The sequence below is a fragment of the Anser cygnoides genome, chromosome 11, assembly GCF_040182565.1.
Source record: "Anser cygnoides isolate HZ-2024a breed goose chromosome 11, Taihu_goose_T2T_genome, whole genome shotgun sequence".
NCBI classification, from domain to species: domain Eukaryota; kingdom Metazoa; phylum Chordata; class Aves; order Anseriformes; family Anatidae; genus Anser; species Anser cygnoides.
The window spans coordinates 18,122,128-18,143,994 of record NC_089883.1 but is presented as its reverse complement, the minus strand read 5'-3'; the positions used below and the strand labels follow the sequence as shown (position 1 = coordinate 18,143,994).

The following is a 21,867-nucleotide window of genomic DNA, read 5'->3' as shown; positions in this document are numbered from 1 at the left end:
CAAACACATTTACTCTTGCATAAATCTATACAACTGAGTGCTGAATAATTATCCATACAGCTTCAAGATTTCCCTGGCAGGTTCCTGTAGAGTTCCTCTCAAATGAATTTGTGCCTTGGTATTTCTGTGAGGAAAAAAAAATTACTTCTCCATTTTCAATATGCATGAAATTGAGGCGGCTGGGTTTTCACTGAAGGCTCACACATTGAATTAATATAGCATGCTATTGAATCAAAACACCTTCATGCACCAGTACAGTTAAGAAAGCCTGTGCTCCAAAAGCGCTAGTCAGCAAGTTACTGTCTGAATGTGAGCCTCCAGGAAAGGGAGAGCAATTATGCAGAAGACTTGGGCTTGTTGAAAGAGGCTGTTATGTATTGATTTTATACCTTTTAATGGTGGACTTCTTTCTTAAAAAGTGTTTCTAAATCATAGAATGGTAGAATGGTTCTACGCATTTTGAAATAAATCTTATCAATTGCGCAAAGTGAATTTAAACATTTCATTGGAACCAATGTTATTCCGCTGGACTTTTTAACTGAACACAGCAATTTTATGAAAAGTCAATTTGTAGGTGTTTAAAACTTGTGAATACTTGTTTACCTCTTACCGAAAGACCCCATGTTTTAAACACAGAGAGAAGACACTACATCATGAAATTGAATCTTGACCATTCTAGTCAAGTATTTTTTTCAAGTACTTTACAGTCTGTGCATTTTATTACATTCCTCAAGGCAAATACATTGGAATCAAGTGTAATCTATTATAGGTTGTCAGGAGGAACACTGCACATACTATTGCAGGCCTGAACCTGCAGATCTCCATGCAGATGAGACAACCCATTACTGCAACATGCATTGCATTAATCACTTCTGAAAACCCATTCATGAGCATCTGGCAATAGCATCATTCAGGATTGCTGTGCAATAAATATGTCCCAGTTCATTTCATTGCAAGTCAATGAAGCCTGTTTTCCACAAGGGAGAAATTATCACCTGCCCCCAAAACAGCCATGCAGTAAAGAGGCCTTATTTTCTAAGGTGCGTGTACAGTACTTAGACCAGTGCCCCTGGTCGTTATTACTTAGTATTTCATTCACAATATGGACAGGACAGACAGGGATGTCATACGTTTAAAGATATGTGAGACAAAACAGAAAGGTCTATGGCATATTTCTTCACTGCCAAATAAAATGTAGGGCGTTAACTAAAGTAATGGATAATGATAATTCTTGTTTATTTCTTACAGGGCTGGAAATAATTGGTGGTGGGTCCCTGTAGTTGCACCTATGCTGGGAGGAGTACTTGGAGCTATTACCTATATCATTTTTATTGAAATTCATCACTCAGACGCTCATCCAGGAGAAGAAAATGACGTATACGATAAATATGAATTGACAAACATGTAGTAAGAAATGAAGAATTTTCTTTCTCATTTTGTTGTATTGTTTTTTGTGCAAATGATTGTTTGGACCGTTTTATAAAACCCATATGCCTCAATTAGATATTCACATTTCAAAACAGAAAATTTGTGTAGAAAACAAGTTCAAAACTGACTTCTTTTCATGAGACATAGGGCCGATCACATTCAGATCAGATAATTAAATTATGAAGGGAGGAATAAATTGTTGTTTCTTTCATACAGTTTTCAGATCCAGTTATCTCCTAGATGAAATTGTAGTGAGATGATACACTGACCTGTTAATTCAACACAGATGATCTTAATCATGCTGCCTAATTAACTGAAAATAGATGAGATTGTTATGAAACTGCGTGCAAAGGTAGTTAATTGGTTCAGTGCTGAATTAATGAATTAAGAGCACATCTCACTTCTTGTAGCCATTATTTAAGAATGCCTTGTCTGAAAATAAAAAAAAGCAATAAATAAAAAAAAGCAATGCCTGAATTGCCTAAACATCAATCGAAGTAGTTTTACTAAATCTTTATGCAGCCACTGGTTGAACAGTGAGGAGTCAGCTCATCAGCGATGAAGTTTAGTAATTCAAAATATGAACATGAAAGATTAAAAAAAAAAAAAAGTGTTACAAGTTCAACACCAAAAAGATAAAGCTGTACTTCTGCAGAGGTTCTTCGTGGCAATAACATCCAGTTATTTTAAAACAATTTACTTGACCTTTTTGTTATCCAATATTAAAACCTAACCTAGAATATTAGTCTGAATCTCTCCTGCTGTGCTTTCTGGGTAAGTTCCATTCCTGTGGAGATGGGCCAGCAACAGAGGCTTGTGCTGTGCATAAGTTAGCACATGGCCTGTGTCTGTACAAGCTTCTAAGAGGCCCTCTGCTGATGATGATCTATGTGGGGGGATTTCATCTGCTTACTGGGAGTAATTTTTATTTTGGTAGCAGTAATTAAAATTAGAAACTGGTCTCAGGCCTACTCCTAGATCTGAATTTCTCATCAAACGTCAGTTCCACATTAGATTTCTGAAGCATGGGTTCTCTCTGGCTAAACAGAAGTGGTTGGGCATATGCTGCTTCCTAAATACTTAGCTGATGCTATTTCAGGACTGTGGTCAAGCTTCAACTCTGAAAAATGAAATTATTTCTGCTTAATCATTGTGAATTGAATGCATCCAATAAATTCAAAGTTCATTTCTAATATACATACAAACGTATATACATACATGTGTGTGGTTGGTGGTGGTGATCATGAATAAATAGACATCCTATTCAATGATGCTCCTGAGCTATTTTCAAGGCAAAACTTCAAGGTAACTCTTCAATGCACTCATTTTAGGGTCCTATTCCCTTTGGATTCCTACAGTTCTGCTCCCTAGAATTCCACACTGTTTTCTGATCTCACTCCTGAAGGAAGGAACCCTTTGTGTTGTCAGTAACAGCCTGTGCACTTCAGTGAGGTATTCACAGAAGTGATTTGGAAGAATACTGTTGTCAGAATCAGCCGCAGCATTTGGGCAGGTCAGGCCTGCATCACTGTGTGTCTTTATCATGCTCCCTGGCGTGCCACACCGAATTCATGGCAGCAGAGGGATAGAATTAGCAGGTCAGGCAAAGCTTTGCTTGCTGCAGCTCTAAGTCAGATGATGTTGTATACTTGAGGGAGTATAATTTCCATTTTAATGATGTTTTTGAAGAAAACTTGCAGAACTGTAATGAATTTATGTTTCCCAGACACTGTATCAACCTTGTGCAAAATGCTGATTTGATTTACCCTTTCTCTGACATGGGTTAAAATTTATATAGCTATATAATGCAGCTGAATATGAAAGGGTAGGATTATTTGGAGAGCCACATCAACAAAAGGGGAAGGTCCACAGAATAAGTCCTCTATTTATCTGAGGATATCACACCGGAGAATCAAGACAATGCTGCAGTTATTCATAACTGTAGACTTTATATTGACAGCACAGACAAGCAGGTTCATCTCTCCTGTATACACTGCACTACGTAAAACCAATTGGTGTGTAAAAGTGATTCAGACCTGTTCTGTTGCAGACTGAAGCTCCTTTTACCCCCCATTGCAGAGGGCACTCTTGTGTGTTGGTGGTGTCTGACAGTAGCTGCCCTAGGTGACTGCCAGCCACCTGTGTCTGAGCAGAGTTTATGAAGGTAGGAACAGCCAGAGGCTGCCCTGCATCTGAAAGGCCCTTGCTCTTCCACTAATGCCAGCACCTAACATGAAATATCTGTGCATGAAAATAAAAAGAGACAAATAGCCAATTAACCAGAAGAAACTGCCGACGTTGTTTTTTATCCAAAATGGTAGAGGCAGGTTTTATCACTTACTGTGCGAGAATTTTGCAGAGTCAGTAGGCTTCACATGCCTCACTGTATTGCTTCCTTTAATGCACCATGGAAAACAGCGAAAAACACGGTACAAGTCAGCAATGAGAAAGGGACAGTTTGTTTATACGACATACTGAGTGACCAGCCCACACTTGCTGTGTGGCTGTTGGCCGAGGTATATAAGTTCTACGTTTTCTCAAAGTCCTTCTGATTAGAACAGGTTCTGCCTGTAAATCAACAGTAAATCTTGTTTCTCCTACTTAGGCCATTCCTGTGCTGCAAATTACTGTACAAATTACATCTACTTATCTAAAATGATCAACATGCAAGTCATAAGTGGTGACACACTAGTAAAACAGCACAGCAATATCAAAAATATGCTCTGATCAAGTTGTTGTCAATTATGTTTGCTTAAAGAACTCATTTTAAAACTTTATCATCACATATGTTCAAAAATTCTTCGAAAATGCATGGTACCAATACTGCAGTTTGTATTGACTTCACAAAGGCCAGAATTTTATTCAGAAGAAGGTGTTACAGATCTACCTCAGAGGTGGTGATTTTCATTTTTAGCAATACAGATGAATTCCTGCTTCAGGGACGAAACTCAGCTGAGTCTTAACTATGGAGCCATGACCAGTATCTCCATAATAAAATGGGAACAATTATCATCTCATACTCTAAGCTTTTGCAGACATCAAGATCGGTTTTGTGCAAAGAAAAAAATGATTGTTAATTTGCATAAGCTATGCAATTTTCTAATATCGACTGATATTCAGTGGTCGCACTCATACTGAATCAATGTAACAGTTGGCAACAAGAAACAGTTTTTTCAGCTGTAATATATGCTGGTTAATGAACTAATAGTAATCAAACTTGATCATACTAATGTTGAAAAAAATCATTTTCAGAGCATTGCTCAATTTTCAGTTTGCATTTGTTCTTTTTTGGGCAACGTGTTTGTTCTCTAGAGCTAAACTTAGTACTGAAGTAATGTGGAGAGTGATCCTGCAAAGAGTACTGGGTTAAAGGTTGGCTACTGCATGTTTTTTCACAGAAGCCAGTGGAATTATTCACAACGGGAGGCAATATAGGTGTTTGGAGAATCAAACTTGGAGTATTGTGGAAACTGTACTTTCTTGTAGTTTTGACTGTGGATTTGGATGAATGTGTTGTTGTTCAAAATAAATACAGTCATTCCCTAATAAATGCATTCCAGTGCTATTTTTATTTTTGTAACCAAATAAATAAATAAATAAATAAAAATCCTCCCCTCTGGCATCTAAGGACATATTAAGAAATAAATAGCTGCCTGTTACGACCCACAATGTTTTACAGCCTCATGCTGCAAGAACACGTTGACTAACAAGCTACATTCCCAAAGCACAGACCCCCTGTGGCAGATTTTGTGGGTCATAGCAGTGCCAAAGCACAGAAATGCTCACGAGTGAGTAATGGCCACCGCTGGGCCAGGAGGCACCCATGCAACTCCTCGCTTCTGGACCTTCTCCTGCTTCTGCCTGGGGGTGCCTCCTGCCACGGCTTTCCCACCAGTCTGACGACAGCCAGAGCCTAGGGGGCTATTTTGCTTAAGTCCCACTTCGGAGACTGCTTTTAAGGCACACATATATCACACCAAAATTTCGCCGACAGTGCTTACAAAATGCCCCAAGTTAATTTATCTGTTTTCTACTCTGTTAAGATTAATGTTTGTTACAGAGATGTGCTTTGCTCCTTTCATTTAAAAATAAAGTAAAATAATAATAATAATAAAAATAAAGCTGTTCTATGGGGGTGAAAGGAGAGAGAACAATTAAGGAGCTTCAAATTTACTCAGGAACCACAAAAGAAAAAAAATGAAGTGGCAACAGGCATTTTATCCTCTGTCCATCCTGAGGGCTCTTACCTTCCCAACAGTCCTTCTGATTTTCTACATTCTCCTCTCTTTTTCTGGCCAACACTGCCTGCTCTGCTCTCTCTATATACAGTAATCTCCAGAGATTTAAATACAGCATGCTTTTCTCAGCTACTTACGAATCTTAGAAAGTTCTCATGAGAGCAAATTCAAGTTTCACCTCACGTGCTTGTTTTTGGCAATTGCTTGCATTTTTCCCCCACACTGTTCCCACCAGGCAACCTTATGCTGGAAAATACAACAATTAAGTGCAACTTCCAGTAACAGCTGCTCTTTTTCTGTTTGGCACAATTGTTATTGCATAATAGATCACTTGTTTCAAACGCGCTATTTTTAAGAGCAGTTTGAAAGAGGAAGGCTTTAAAAGTTGAACAAGATCATCCAGGAAATAAATATTCTGTGCAAACCAGTTAAAAGTTTGGATTTTTTATCTTATTGTTTGCACCTGCATCTTGTTATAAAAATTTACACTTATTGCACTATGAGTGTATTTCTGCTTATTTGCACACTCTTACAGCATAGCATCAGAGGAGAGGTAGTAGATAAATAGCCATTGGTGTTTCTTTATGTATTTAAATCAAATAGTAAAGAAATCCATGTGGTATAAAGCTAGACGTTAAACATGTATGTCATTTTTTCTCTCTTTTCTGAACCCCAGCTTCCTTCAAAGGATGTTACTAAGAGAGGGAATATGAATATTACAGCACCTTAAATCATCACCTTAAACCTTCCAGCCAAATGACCCAGCTAGCTCCTTTCCCATGACAGGGGAGGACAGATTAGTGCTGTCCCTCTGACCTGCCTAGAGGCTGAGCACCCTGCTTTAAATTGTTGGAAATTGAGCTTTCTTTCACATTACAAACATTGCTCCAACCATCCAGAAATCAAGAGTGAGGATTCAATTAGACACTACACCAACCAATAGAGGGATAATAAAGGAGAAATAGAACTTCAAAAGCTGGTGAAATAAAGCAAGCCCTTTTGGGGAAAGATCATCCAAAAGGCTCATAATGCCTGGTTACTTCAGGAAATACTGAAGATTTTACTGGGGAACACCAAAGGAAAGAGACAACAACAGTATGAAGATCAGAAGATTGTCTCTTTGTTCACCTATCAGAAAACTTGTGTGTATCTTGAATAGAAATTCAGACATTCTCAGTATTATCAAAAGGACCAGTTTGGACTCATTAATACTATTATTTTCTCAGCATTTGGCACACAATAGTCTAACAGGTGAAGAATATTTTCCGTATCCTCAGAAATAACAGTACTCTCTTTCACTGCTTGACTCTTCTCATGAAACCTTGCCTGCTTTCCACATATTAACAGAGTTCTGAATGAAAAAGCAACAAAGCAAAGAATATAGTAGGATTTGAGAAGTCAGCATTGAAATAGAAGGAACTGAACAGTATCAACCAAAACAGAACAGATGCAACACTTTCCATAGCATGACCGAGGCATCGAATAACAAACATAAAGCCAAAGAAGCAGCATGTGGTTGGCAGCAAACACTACTAAATTAGAGTTGGGTGTTTCATCAATACCTATTAAATGGACTTCAAAAATATGATATTTGAGAACAGGACTAAACTGTAATGATGTTGTATTCCATAGTAAAGGAGCAAAATGTATTTGAACATTTTCAGATTAGTGAAAAAACGACAACAAAAAACAACCCACAAACAAAAAAAAACAAATCTCAGTGGGAGAGAGGGAAATAGTAACTTCCCTGAATTAATTTCCAGCTCTGTGAACTCTGCTCCAACCCCTCAAAAGAGGCAGTAAGACTCTCTGCATCAGAACTGCACAGTACCAAACCCAAGATTGTTGTATCTTCATTTCCAACAGGCAGGTGACAGCATTTTGAGTACTGCTGTTTCAGATGTTCAAAATATTGGCAACTGATGCCTATACGCTGCAGAAAACTTCTTTTACATAACCGTTCTGACATCTAAGGAAGAAAGCCCGTTTGGCTACAGTGCAGCAAGTATTTCATCTTATGTATGTGTAAATCCCCAGTGGTCTTATGTTTTTCAGGCTATAGAAACAACACAGGTTTTTGAAGATACTGGCACTGAAGAACAGCTATCAAATACAAGTAAACGAGGAGACGTGAATCCAGGTGCCAGACTGCCACGTAATCCCAGGGGATAAAGCAAGTGCAAGGGCTGCTCCTGCAAGTCGTCAAGAACGACAGACACCAACCTTGGCTCAGAAGCACAGTCTTCACACCTCCAGGCTGCTCACAGAAGAATACTTCAAAGACATGGGCCATTTACAAATGCATATGCAAACACCACTAGCACTTCTAAAGCTTCCAATCCAAGAAAAGAGAAATGAAAATATTATGGCTGAACAAAATAAGGATGTGAACACAGACATTTCAATCTGCTCTGTCACAAGACAATGCTAAAAGCCATGGGACACTGGAAGCCAGTATAATCCGCATTTGCTATTGCAGGTGCTTCTTTGAAATTATAGCAACACAAGAAACTGAACAGTACAGCTTTAAAACAAAGGACAAAAATCTACCTAAAATAGTTATCCTGCCTGCAAGTAGAGCTGTATCCTTTTCTTCTTCCTCCAAGTCTTTTATCTGGTTTTCTAGTACAACTGGCAGCAGGCCTCTTGTTCTGTCTCCATGGCTCCTGTCTCGAGTGTGTGCCACCAGTCTTTTGTACCACTTGAGCACCAGCCCTTACCCACAATGTTCTACTTCCATGAAGAAGAATGAAAAAAAAAATGGGGAGGAGGGATTTCAGGCATATTTCAAAATGCAAACAGTTCCATGCAATTTCCAAATGTACATTGCTAGTTAAATGGGCTTTCAGCAACTCATATGGCAATGACACTCTTTTTCCTTCCTTTTGATCAGCCATGTTGCGTACAGCAACCTGACAGGACAGTAATTATCTCCCTAAGGAACATCTAAACTACATAGGTCTGGACATCCCCCCAGGGTAGTCCCTAGAACAAGAGACCTACTCAGGCGTTGGTGGATTGTTATTTGGTATAGAGGATTGACCCTGAGAAACTGGAGTTAGCTACACTCTGCAGTCTCTGCCACAGGATAGGATGCATAAATTGGTAAGAACCAGCTTGTGTTCCAGATGCTGCATTGAGGTTGTTTAAGGTTAGCACAGTTCTTATTTGTACATCTTATTTCAGGTATTTTCACTAGAAAATGGAAAGCTAGAGACAAACATATATCCCAGATAAACAATAAAAAGTAATTTTTAGGGCACAGCCATTGTGAAAAAATATATCTTCAGATATAGAAACTTTACTCCATCCCCAAGTAGGAAATGGGTACAGTTTATAGAAAAGTTGTAAGAGAAGTCCTATGATCTAAGCCTTTTTGAAAGTGTTTTAACATTATCATGACCAAAATAACCATGCTCAAAAATACTTAAGTATTTTTTGCTTTAAAGTTTGCTTTGCTTTAAAAACTTATTTTTTCCTTAATGGCTTTGTAACATCTCAGCCTCTGGTTATAGATTTTTGTTTCTGTCATCACTTTTCTTGGTGCTCCTAGATGTGTTGAGCTCTGTTCCAAATCTTCAGATTTTTATTCTTTTTTTAATTTCTATTTATTGTTTGTAATAAATACAAATACAGTCCTTTTTTTGTTTGTGTGTGTTTTGTATTTTTTTTGTCTGATAATAAAGCAGCTTTGGTATATACATGGAAGCTCCTGATTCCATGCACATGGTGTCTAACCACAGAAGAGCAACCCATTATGCACTGGGCTTCTGAAAAACTGCAGGTGCTCAGTTAAGGAAGACCCTGAAGGCTTGATCCCACAAGCCTTATTACCGCTTCAGTGGTTTGGGCAAGATTTTCCCTGCCAAAACAGCCCTTTATTCTGTAGGACAGCTTTAACAGAAGCAAAAAAGCCTAACATAAAGGCCATAATGGTACCTCAGCGTCACCGTTGGGAAAGGAAGAGAATGGCCAGCCTACCTAAGAGGGTTGCAGTGTCCAGTTGTTCTGCAATAAGGATCAGATAAAAGCTGAGGCAGAAAAAAAATAATCTGTTATAACGAATATAACGTTGCTGATGACAGCACTGATGCATAAGGAGGTACTTCAGGCACATGATTCCTCTGCTGAGCACCTTTGACCAAGGGGTGTTACAAATGCAGGGACAAGGTGAATATAAGTTGCCGAGGCTGCTGCCATAAGCATTTACCTGGCAAAGAGCAGTTCCTGGCAGAAGGCAGCACCTTGAAGAGCCCATTCTTTTTCAGAACATCAGCACTGTAACAGCACCTGGAATACTTTGCCAGTTGTGTATCAAAAGCCACGGCTCTTCTAAACTTTAATAATCAGTCCCATACTCACTGGTGGATTAAACAAAAAAAAAAATTCTTTTTAAAACAAGTTTTATTTTTATAGGACGCTCTTTCTCACCATTATTTACTATATAATTTTCTGAAGACTGTGACACAGTGATCTAAGTGCTGCAGAAATATATTATCTTGATGTAAAATATACACAGTAAGTGTGTATATCAAGATCACAATAATTTTTTAAAAATATTATTTAGCTGCCTGAGTCTTGAAATACATGGACCATATCTGACTTTATTAAGCTGTTTGCTTATTTGATTGTCTCAATTTGATCATTTTTCAAATGTTAACAGCTTGTTAAGAATTAATTTGTAAGAGCAAGATCAATTGATTTCACTGTTTTTACAGAGGTGGCTTCTGTAGTCAGCAGCAGTGTAAGTCTGAAACAAAGCAAGCAAATGTGAGGCAGATAGGAGATGCCAGACTTAGATCACTTAGATCCTCTCTGCCCAGATGGAAGACAATTATTAGACCTTAAGGTCTGGGCACAGACTTTTTTTGTTAGGTGTTTGTATGACGCCAAGCACAACGATGAGGCCCTATAGTACTGGAGATGATAATATGAAGTGCACCTTCTCCATGCTGTCCTGCAACAGGCCACAGCCCTGAACTCAGCAGCTTTTATTGTAGGGGAAGATAGCTTCCCCTACACCTTTTCTGCAATCCTTGACCTCTCTGCTGAGACTGCTAATAATCCAATGAATGCTGAGATTGGTGGCTGCTTTTTATGACTAGATAAGTTTCTAGTAAACTGAGATCACCATACTCTATGCACAGAGTTTCAGAGGCAGATTCTGGTCCTTTTTTTGCACAGAGAGAAATTCAGCACAAACCTACTAAAAGCAGAAACGAATTCTTTATATTTAGCAATGAAAACACAAAACTTATTTGTATCCAAAGGGAGAAGTCCCTTGCAATAACTGCATCAATAACTGCAGTATTTGACAGCTGTGGAATATGTGAAACAATGTTTTGAGCAGGACTTCTATGTTCATATTCCATCACCAAGCTCCAAGTGCCCTAAATTATATTGTTTGCATGAGGCAGAATGACATTATGCTACTCTCAGACAGTATGACTAGTATCTCTGGGGAGCATCATAGAAAGGTCATGTGTATCTCACAAGACTATTCCAAATCCCTAGATTTTTAATAAACACATTAATCCATCCTAAGTAGCTCACATTCCATCTACAGTTCTATTTTTAGGTTATTTGTTGTACTTATTTAAAAAAAAAAAAAAGTGTCACCAGTTCTGGAGGATCTTTTAAGATAGGAAATAACAGCTACCTTTTTATGTGAAAGGCTGCAGGGGGAGTGGGGTGCTTTCATTACAGCACAAGCTGCCAGCTGCTGGAGCTACAAAGGAACTGCTTATTATTGAAATAACAGGTTGGAATATCTCATGTCAGCAAGGATCTGATGTAGCAGCTTACTCCTTAGTCAACGTCTAAGACTTTCCTAAGGGATAACTATTTTTCCCCCTGTTGCAGTATTAGAAGCTAAAATATTAAAGACAGGGATTTGCTCCAACAAAACAAAACAAAACATAGAGTAGCCCCTTAAAAAGACTTCAGTGTCCTGAATACTACAAAAACAAGCTCTCCGCAACAGGGTGGAGAAAGGTGCAGGCCATAGCTATGCCAGTGAGGGTTAGGCAATTTGTAATAATTGCAGACAAATTGCAAAGACATTCTGATTTTAGCATTCAAGTTCTGGAAGCCTACACACAACTCTTTTCCTCAAGATATTTATTGGAAAAAAAAAATTGATTATGAACCCTGGGTGATGTTTATATGTGTGCCCATATTCAGAAATAGATAAAAATAGTAAGGAAGCTTTGCAGGTATAAAACAAGCTGTTGGCATGAATGAAGTATATGGACGCATGACTGCTAAAATGATATTTATCCTAAAATTTTGGCATCAACTAGATGTGTGTTAAAACTGGGTCTTCATCTAAAATAACATTTTCTGATTTATTAGAAAGTTGCAGGATGAAAACAGTATTTTCCTGTTCAATTTTCAAAAACAGAATACTTTAAGTGTAACAACTTTGACTTTTCCTCTTTTCAGCCTTTTTTTTTTTTTTTTGGGGGGGGGGGGGGGAGGAGGGGGAGGGAGAACCACACATTTTTTTAACCTTTTCCTTCATTTAATATTTTTTCCATTTATCATCTCTGTATCTTCTCAATATTGAAGAAGTTTTGCAACAGTAGAAGAAAATGTGACCAGTATATCATTGAGGACAAAAAGTTTCAAAAAGCAAATTCAGGAGACAAAGAATTGAATATCTTGACCAAGCAAAAGACAATAACTTGGAGAGATCAAATAAAATAGAAGTTATGTGAGACCTAGGCAATATGAAGAGAGAACTTGGGCTGTACATTCTCTACCTTGGTAGAGAACACTGTTAGGAGCACTATGAAAATGAAAACTTATCAAAAGAGTTGATTACCCTACAAGCAAAAATAGGCTAATTGGATAGACTAATAGTGAAAGATCCATAAAATGTATAGTTTTAGTACATTGCCTAGTGATGCTACAAAATAACATTTGATCTTATGGGACCACAAATTTCTTGTCATTGTAATTTCTTTTATCAACTAATGAATTTTAATCAAAGCAATGTTTGCATGGTAGCATTTACCAATATCAAATTATGTATACATAAGCACATCATTATGAGAAACAGGATAGCAAGTTCATTGCTTAATTACTTAATATAAAATTATGTTTAGACCAAAGATATAATGAGAAATTAATGAGTTCCCAGGATAGCTGAAAATAATATTAAAATACAATCTGCATATTTGTGTTCCAGAAGTTCTTTTAGTTTTCATAATGTTCAGAGAAAGGCTTAAAACTCAAATCAAATCACGCTCACACAAATCCATCTCAGCTTTAATAACAGTGAGTGAAAGCAAACTGATTCATGGTTTGAAGTACACATAAGAGTATGAAAACATACTCCAAAATTCCCTGAACTCTGTAAATGTATAAAAATAAACTTATTCACTGTTTGAAGTTCCCAGAAGAAAATGAAAACATACTTCAAAATGCTCTAAATCTTGAGTCACACCAAATGGACTGAGCACATTTCCAAATCCAAAACATAAATTGGAATTTTAATTCCTGAAAAATCTCCCCATTCATTTGGAACCTGTCAGGTGGTTGTGGTTTTGAACTGCTGTCCTGATTAATTGATGAGGTCCAGACTTGCTAGAGGAAGTAAAGCAGTGCATTAATTTAGGCCTTGATTCCCCCTGAAAGTGAGCCCTCTGATTTTAGTGAGTTTGGGATCAGGTTTTCTCTGTGGGCACAGCTAAACATATGTATCTCCTTTCTCCATCTCAATACTTATCAGGATAACTGCATTTTCTGAGGGATTCACATGTTTCATGGATGAGTAAGCAATCGTTTCACACTAGATTGTTTTGATTTGGCCATACATGTTGTCATCAATACTTATGTCATACATAGTCAATATTTAATGTTTTTATTTCACAATAATAACCAACACTGTCAGCAGTAAATAGGCCATTAGAGTAATGTGCTTCAGTCAAACTATTTGGAATTGTCCACTATTTAAAGGAGTTGCCTGCACTTCTATTAACAATCCGTATTTAGAAAATTATAAACAAAGGTAGACATTCTTTACCAGCTAACCCTTAGCAGATAGCTATTCTGAAAATAATTTATACCTTTAAAATAAACATTAATCCATAAAGATTTGGTGACGTGGTGTATTTATTCTCAGTGAAACATGTTGCAAATAATCTTGACACAGGTTTCTTATTCCCTCATATATATGTAAACCATACTTGATCTCCTCCAAGACACTTTCAAATACCATATTCATCTTCCCCCATCTGGAAGAATACCCAATACTCTCAAGATTGTAATTTCATTATAATGTTCAGCTCCTTATGAGCACAAAACCAAAAGATGCACATATATTATAAAATCTTGGCAATTCAGTTTTGAGATACAAGTGATAAAAATTCCTATTTCTTTTCACAGTTTGAATTTCATTAAAAAATAAAAATAAAAAATTGGCCTGTAGTCTACTCTCAAATTCCTCTGAAATCTAGGCCACCAAAAGCCTACTGCCTTTAAAATGAAAAATTCATCAAAAACTGGGATCAAGTCTTTAAATAACAACGAAGTAGTCCAGGTGCTGATTATTTTTCAAAAGGCATACCTTTTATCTGAGAGCATATCTGAGAAGACACCACAGATGTATCTCTTCAGTCTTGGGGCTGCCCATACTGTGGTAGGCAAGTCACAACAAGGACTCATGCCTCATAAAGTGAAAGTCCACAGGAATAGTGGAGAAAGATGGTGATCACTCAAATTGTGATTACTTATGATGAAATGGAACTCAAAAGCTGCCCAGTATTTTGGAAAAGCTCTTAGAGCATACAAATACAGTGAAACACAAGGCATTGCAGATGCCCTCATCAGATTTGGCAATTGTTTTATGAATACAGGAGACCTCCTCTCAGCTCTTTTAGAGCTGATCAGCCATGTGTACCAAAAGGCAAAGAAAGTAAGATGAGCTGTTGACCAAAAGGGTGTGAAACAAGTGTATGGTTTGGAGAAAGGAAAAAAAAAATCAAACAAACACAAAAAACCTCTAAAGTAGCAATGTTAGAGACTTTGAGTAGTTGATGGCTCCTGTGTCCTAGAACAGTTGATCAGGATTCGTTATCTTAGGAAGCTGCAGTTCTCCAAAGACCACACTTTCATGTATCTAATACAAGATAGCTGTGGGGGAGTCCTAGAAGGCATACAGACACATTAATGAGGCTTCAGTGCGGGCTCATTAACTTCACCTGATCCTGAAGTTAATTGGCCAAGGTGGAACACCATGCTGACACTACTGTTTTGCCCCACTTTGGGGGCTGGGCTACCCTGAGGTAACTTTTGTGTTCAAGAAGTAAGAACATGCTGTTACTTGTTGCTACTATTTCTAATTCTTGATAAAGCAACTGAAGGCTTAACCCTAATTACTGTCCTCTTGCATGTTGTACTTCTCAGCTGTGCACCCATTTCACAACCAGGACCACAGAGCAAATGCCCTCTCGGCAAGCTTAGCTCATTTCCATGGAAGTTTCCTTCCCTGAAAACTAACATCTGCAGACTGCCATGGCAGTGCCTGCAATCAAAGAACAACCCACCTTCCTTGCTGCTATCACATGGCCTATTTAAGAGGAATGTTATGATACAAACACTAACTTAGGACCTCAGTCTTGGTTGTCTCAGGGAATCCTGTGATTCTCAAGCAATTCTGCTAGTGGAATGGGACATTACACGTGGGGCAGCTCAGTCCCCCAAATCCACTTGTAGTGGCTTGTTCTGTCCGAATTTCACTTGATCAAAACATGATGCTACCTACCAGTCTCATTGCACAGAAAGTTGGTTATCACTTTGGTTAAAGTGCACATCCATTAGAGCTTTTGTTGCCTGACCAAGCAGGCAAATAATATGTGAACTGTTAAACTTCAAATTGATGTAAGTAGCTGGCAAAAGTATGTCAATGTAGAATAAGCTATTTCACCCAAAGCATTTCATCAGAGGCAGAGAAAACACAGGCAAGTGATAGTTTCTAAATCCTCTGTATCCCTAGCCATGGTTACTTCGTGATGCTGCTATGCCGCTTTCTGGGCAAAGATGCTGGGCTGCATTATGCTGAATGTGAGTTCCAAGCAGAGAAATGCTTTGTCAAAGCTTTGCAAATCTTCAGTGGGGAAAACCATACACACTGTGCAAAAGAGAGCTGTCCTATTACAAAACCTGGGAGCAGTCTACAAAGCCTCGTGTCAGTATTAAACATCACTGAAACATTGCAGAGAGGCAGCAGGTCTGCATGGTGGATTGTCATTCCTTCAAAGAATCCCATTCCACAGGCCAGAGACAAGTAAATCAGCACAGTATCTGCGGCATTCGATGTGGATTCTGGCCTCTGAATCTACTCAAAAATCTGGCCAAAGCTTCAAGTCAACAAGGTATAGCTTTAACTTTACATCAACCTGATTTAAAATGTTTACTTACAATTATTTGCTGAATAGGATTTGTCCTCAGGTTCAGCATAAAAGATTGAGCCCTTACCTACCATCTGAAGATTTCACAGGCTGGAAATCTGGAGAATGTCTTAGAAGAATTATAAAGATTAACAGTTCAGTATCAGGTTTGAAATATCTTGACCTCAGACACACAGAAACAGGCGTGAACACGGTCCCAGCAGAGTTTCTATGTTTCTAATTAACTTGATTTTGGAGCAATGGATGCTGTCCAAAGATTTACATAAATAACAAATACAGTGAAAAGTACAAATTTCCCAGGGTGTTTTAATTTAACGTTAACCAGATGCACTTGCAATAAAGGCTGAATTAAAAGTCTGTTGCCTTAAAGCAGGGAAACCATTTACAATGAGGAACTTCCTATCTAGAAGGAATACGCCCCAAGAGATTCATATGGCGGCTTGTAACTATTCAACACGGCCAATATTTTAAGTGCCCTTAGCCAGGTCAAGCCCTATGGTACCTTCATCAGTCATTGGTATGAAAATCTGGTTATTAGGTTCCCCAAGGAATATGTATATATTAAATGTTCACATTAGCATATCCTGCAGGACCTGCTCAGGCAGTCTACTGATGCAAACAGAATTATTTCTGAATAAGGTTTCTTTCTCTCTAGGTAGCCACCGAGTATTCACATCATGTTTTTCCCTCACAAACCTCACAGTGCTTGGTGGGAAATGGGAAAGCACCCACAGAAGTAAGCTGAGTTGGTAACAGTTACACTGGGAGGGTCACCAGCAAGAGCAGGGCCTGGCAGAGAAGCTGTCAGGGCCCCGAGCTGTGGGATCACGCTGCCACACAAGGACGGAGGGAAGCGTATTTCAGTCAACGGGACTTCAGAGGGCAGAAGAGGAGCTGAATTTTTGTACTGATGGGTACAAATAGGCAGGTTTAGTCAGGGGTTGCTTTGAAGGTTCATCTTTCCCTTCACATCTCTGTATGTGATTACCATTTTGGCACCTCTTAAATTATTTCAAATCAGACTAGGCCTGTATTTTGCATGGAATATCAGGATGTATCCGGATACACTGAAGAAGTGGCAGTGTATTTTTAATGAATTCATGTAATTAAGAACCAGTGAACCAGTTACTTGTCATGCAAAACAATCTCACTGAGCCTGCTTAAAACCTATGTTCTTTTTTCCTGCTTCCCTGTTCTCCATTTATTAAGAACATCTGCATGACTGCAGTTTTGTGGGTTTTTTTTTTCCTTTTTTTTTTTTTCCTTGAGGTTCATTAGTTCCAATTGCTTCTCCTTCATCTGAAATCACAAGCTGCTGGCTGTGAAATCTCAACTCCTCATGATGAAAGAGAGAACTTTTGCAATACAACAATTAAAAGGAAGAATGTCTTATGCTGGAATGAAGAAGCAAATTTTCAAACAAAGTAAAATATTGCACTTAAAGGTATAAATGTTACATTTTATGGAGATTAAAAAAAAATAAAATGGATCTTTAACCAATGCAGGTATTTTCTGACACTTCCAAGGACTTTTTCTGCAGCTTACTGGGAAGTCCTTCCTCTGAAAATTTTCAAGAACTCCCAGTTTCTCTTTCTCCAAGTGCTTTCTAGGAATTCCACTTCTCTGGTTTAGCAATATTCCTGAAACTTTCTAGGAACACTTGCTACATTCTAGCAATTCTAGCAAAAAAAAATCCATGCTTCCCAGGAATTTTCCCAATACTTTCTAGGAATTCATCTTCTTCCTTCTAGCAATTAGTTCAGTGCTTTATAGCAATCTCCCTACAACTTTCTAGGGCTTCCCCATCTACACTCTAGAAATATTCCTGATACTTTTTATGTTCTTCCTACCTGTTCGTGGAACTCTCACAGGGCATTCTAGGAATTCACAGAGGTTGTCTGGGGATGTTCCTTATGCTTTCTAGTACTTTTCCCCTTGCTTTCCAGGATTATTTTTTTTTTTTTAGTTTTCTGTAAATTCCCCTGTTCCTTTATAGGAATCTTTCCATTCTTTCCTGAAGTCACTGTCAGGTAGCAGGGCTGTTTGCTGAGGGAAGCTGTGAGCAACCACAGCCCAGACAGGACTGTGACCCATGGCACCTGGTTAGGGCAAACAGAGAAGGGCTGGGAGAGCGGCTGGTTGTGTCAACACCACAGCAAACATCAGACGAAGCCAAGGTAGAAAGTCGTGTCCAAAGTCAATGCAGGAAACCCAAATAAGAATTTAGGAACACCAGGGAACTGTGTTTGAAACAGATACATCTACCCAGTGTAACTCTGTCAGGGACATTTCTAGGATTAGGAAGCACCCTCATTGAATAATATCCGCATTCACTGCTTTGTAAAACAAACAACTAATTAGAAAATCTGTATCCCTAAACAAATGGTGAATCTTTATAGATTTGTAACATGAGAAATTGTGAAATGTTTGTTTCACAATTTTCCATTTATAATCCATTAAAGGATTTATTTAATGGTGGCATTTAGGTAAAACAGAATCACAGAATCACAGAATCATCTAGGTTGGAAGAGACCTCCAAGATCACCTAGTCCAACCTCTGACCTAACACTAACAAGTCCTCCACTAAACCATATCACTAAGCTCTACATCTAAACATCTTTTAAAGACCTCCAGGGATGGTGACTCAACCACTTCCCTGGGCAGCCCATTCCAATGCCTAACAACCCTTTCCATAAAGAAGTTCTTCCTAATATCCAACCTAAACCTCCCCTGGCGCAACTTTAGCCCATTCCCCCTCGTCCTGTCACCAGGCACGTGGGAGAACAGACCAACCCCCACCTCGCTACAGCCTCCTTTAAGGTACCTATAGAGAGCGATAAGGTCGCCCCTGAGCCTCCTCTTCTCCAGGCTGAACAATCCCAGCTCCCTCAGCCGCTCCTCGTAAGACTTGTTCTCCAGACCCCTCACCAGCTTGGTCGCCCTTCTCTGGACTCTCTCGAGCACCTCCATGTCCTTCTTGTAGCCAGGGGCCCAAAACTGAACACAGTACTGGAGGTGCGGCCTCACCAGAGCCGAGTACAGGGGGACAATCACCTCCCTAGCCCTGCTGGCCACACTGCTTCTTATACAAGCCAGGATGCTGTTGGCCTTCTTGGCCACCTGAGCACACTGCTGGCTCATATTCAGCCGACTATCAACCAGTACTCCCAGGTCCTTCTCTGCCAGGCAGCTTTCCAACCACTCATCTCCCAGCCTGTAGCTCTGCTTGGGGTTGTTGCGCCACTGGTGCAGGACCCGGCACTTGGCCTTGTTGAACTTCATACAGTTGGCCTCAGCCCATCGGTCCAGCCTATCCAGATCCTCCTGCAGAGCCTTCCTTCCCTCGAGCAGATCGACACATGCACCTAACTTGGTGTCGTCTGCAAACTTACTGAGGGTGCACTCGATCCCCTCATCCAGATCATCGATAAAGATATTAAAGAGGACTGGCCCCAGTACTGAGCCCTGGGGGACTCCACTAGTGACCAGCCTCCAACTGGATTTGACTCCATTCACCACAACTCTCTGGGCCCGGCCATCCAGCCAGTTTTAACCCAACGAAGCGTACGCCAGTCCAAGCCACGAGCAGCCAGTTTCTCGAGGAGAATGCTGTGGGAAATGGTGTCAAAAGCCTTACTGAAGTCAAGGTAGACCACATCCACAGCCTTCCCCTCATCCACCAAGTGCGTCACTTTGTCATAGAAGGAGATCAGGTTCGTCAAGCAGGACCTGCCTTTCGTAAACCCATGCTGACTGGGCCTGATCGCCTGGTTGCCCTGTAAGTGCCGCGTGATGACCCTCAAGATAATCTGCTCCATGAGCTTCCCTGGCACTGAGGTCAAACTAACAGGCCTATAGTTTCCCAGGTCTACCTTCTGGCCCTTGTAGATGGGCGTCACGTTTGCTAGCCGCCAGTCGACTGGGACCTCCCCTGATAGCCAGGACTGCTGATAAATGATGGAAAGCGGCTTGGACAGTTCTTCTGCCAGTTCTTTCAGCACCCTCCTTCTTCCCTCTGGAAACATGTGAGAGTTTATTCTCATACAGAATGATTTAATCGTACATGTAACGTAAAGGTATGGTTTCTCTGATTGTTCTTCCTTCTCTTTACTACGTTGCCTACATATCGTACTGGTCCTATTCAACCCATGCACTACAACTTGTTTTCATCATTCCAGTTTAGTCCACGTGGTAGAAAATAATTGTTAGAATTCCCATCTACAGGATTCTTTTACTTGCTGAGGTTTACAGTTTGTTTGTACAAATATTTGATAGAGTTTTCATTACTGCTGAAACGTTATTCAGTTCCTTTGCTAATTATAAACAGCTGGCCAGCCAACAGCTTTCAAAATGTGTTTGGTGATTGATTTCAATGAATGCGCTTGGATTCACACACAGTCCAAGTTAATGTTCAGTGTGGGAGTGAAGATTAAATTTTAAGTCCTGTCCCAGTATTTTGGGTGTATCCTCATTGCATAATGAAATATGAGACACATATTATATACAAGCACATTATTCCTAAGAACTTTCATTAATGAGTATTTCACATTTAAAAGGTGGGAACCAGTATATATTTAGCATGCACACAGACAAGAGAACAAACCTTCCTACACATTGTTTGCCAGCTGCTACACAAGCTGTTGAAATACTCACACATATTTTCATTCCTCTTTGTCAGATGCTAAAGGTGGGACATTCCCCACTACAAAATCACTACAAAAGTAAGGTAGAGACAGAGTTCTCTCACAGAGAACAGAATTATTCACCGCTCTCTGAAATGAAATATACTGCAATCGCTCTTGCAACTCAAATGGTAAAGTGGAAACACGGACTCCATGAACTTACTGCTCCCCTCAGCCAGGTTAGTTGAGACATGCACTAAATCCATCTTAAAAGAATGTTTTCAGCTTGTTGAGAGCTCAGATCCCTTGAACAACCTAAGCTACATCTGAGCTCCCCCAAACAATGTTAAGATGTGAAACTGAATATTCTAATGAAGATTTTTTTTTCTGAAGTTTTGCACTGATTCTGATGGAACTGTAAGTTTCTTTCAACCTCCAATATAAAATGAATGTGGAGTTTCTCTTCAGGGTACGACATACATAGGAAAACATAAAAATGTAAATGTAGTGCACAGAAAGTACTGCTACTTTAAAAATACCTGTTTTGATCATTTTAATGCTATATTCTTGGAGCCAGTTTTTCACACAGGGAGCAATAGAAAGGTGTTTAAAGATGTTTATATAAAAATGGATCATGAGGCATTCTCACTAATTTTTGCTTCAGATGCTCAAAGAAAGAAAAAAAAAAAAGAGAGAGAAAATCCCTCCAATTCAGTACATCCTTATGGCCCTCCAGAAAACGATGGCATTGAAAACTTGTACTATTACCAGGCTTTTTCTGTATTTGCAAAGACAATTAAGAAAATTGCCTTTAGTAAATACAATTTCAAGTTTCTAATAAAACCTCAGTTCCGGCTCTTTATAGATCAGTTGTACTAGTGGACAGAAACCCAGATATACTGAAATCAGTCAAGGTGCCAAATAAGTTATGAAAAATGTCTGCAGGAAGTTGAGATGTTTTCATAGTGATCATTTCCTATTTTGCTGAGATTATGGCTCTCCAACTAAATCGCTGACCTACCAAAAATAGTGAAAGTCCACAAGAGCATATAGACCTGATTTTGTTTTCATTTGCAATGTGGTAAACCAGGGGTAAGCTCAATGAAGGCATTAAGGTTGCACTACTATAAAACTAATGTAAGTGAATGGAAAATCAAGGCAAGA

The 21,867-nt window shown here is 39.1% G+C and overlaps 1 protein-coding gene and 1 long non-coding RNA gene across 6 annotated transcripts in view; one reads left to right on the top strand and one right to left on the bottom strand.

Moving 5' to 3' along the window:
- The window catches only part of AQP9 (aquaporin 9), a 30,014-nt gene extending 25,036 nt beyond the window's left edge, over positions 1-4,978 (top strand). For all 3 annotated transcript variants that reach the window (XM_067004147.1, XM_013177546.3, XM_067004148.1), the window contains one exon: positions 1,249-4,978. In XM_067004147.1, the coding sequence (XP_066860248.1) occupies positions 1,249-1,408 (160 nt within the window). In that variant the 3' untranslated portion in view covers positions 1,409-4,978. The remainder of the gene's footprint in view (positions 1-1,248) is intronic.
- LOC136791726 (uncharacterized) overlaps positions 1-21,867 on the bottom strand; it is a 139,668-nt gene that overhangs the window by 33,524 nt on the left and 84,277 nt on the right. The gene's annotated exons all lie outside the window — the stretch shown is intronic.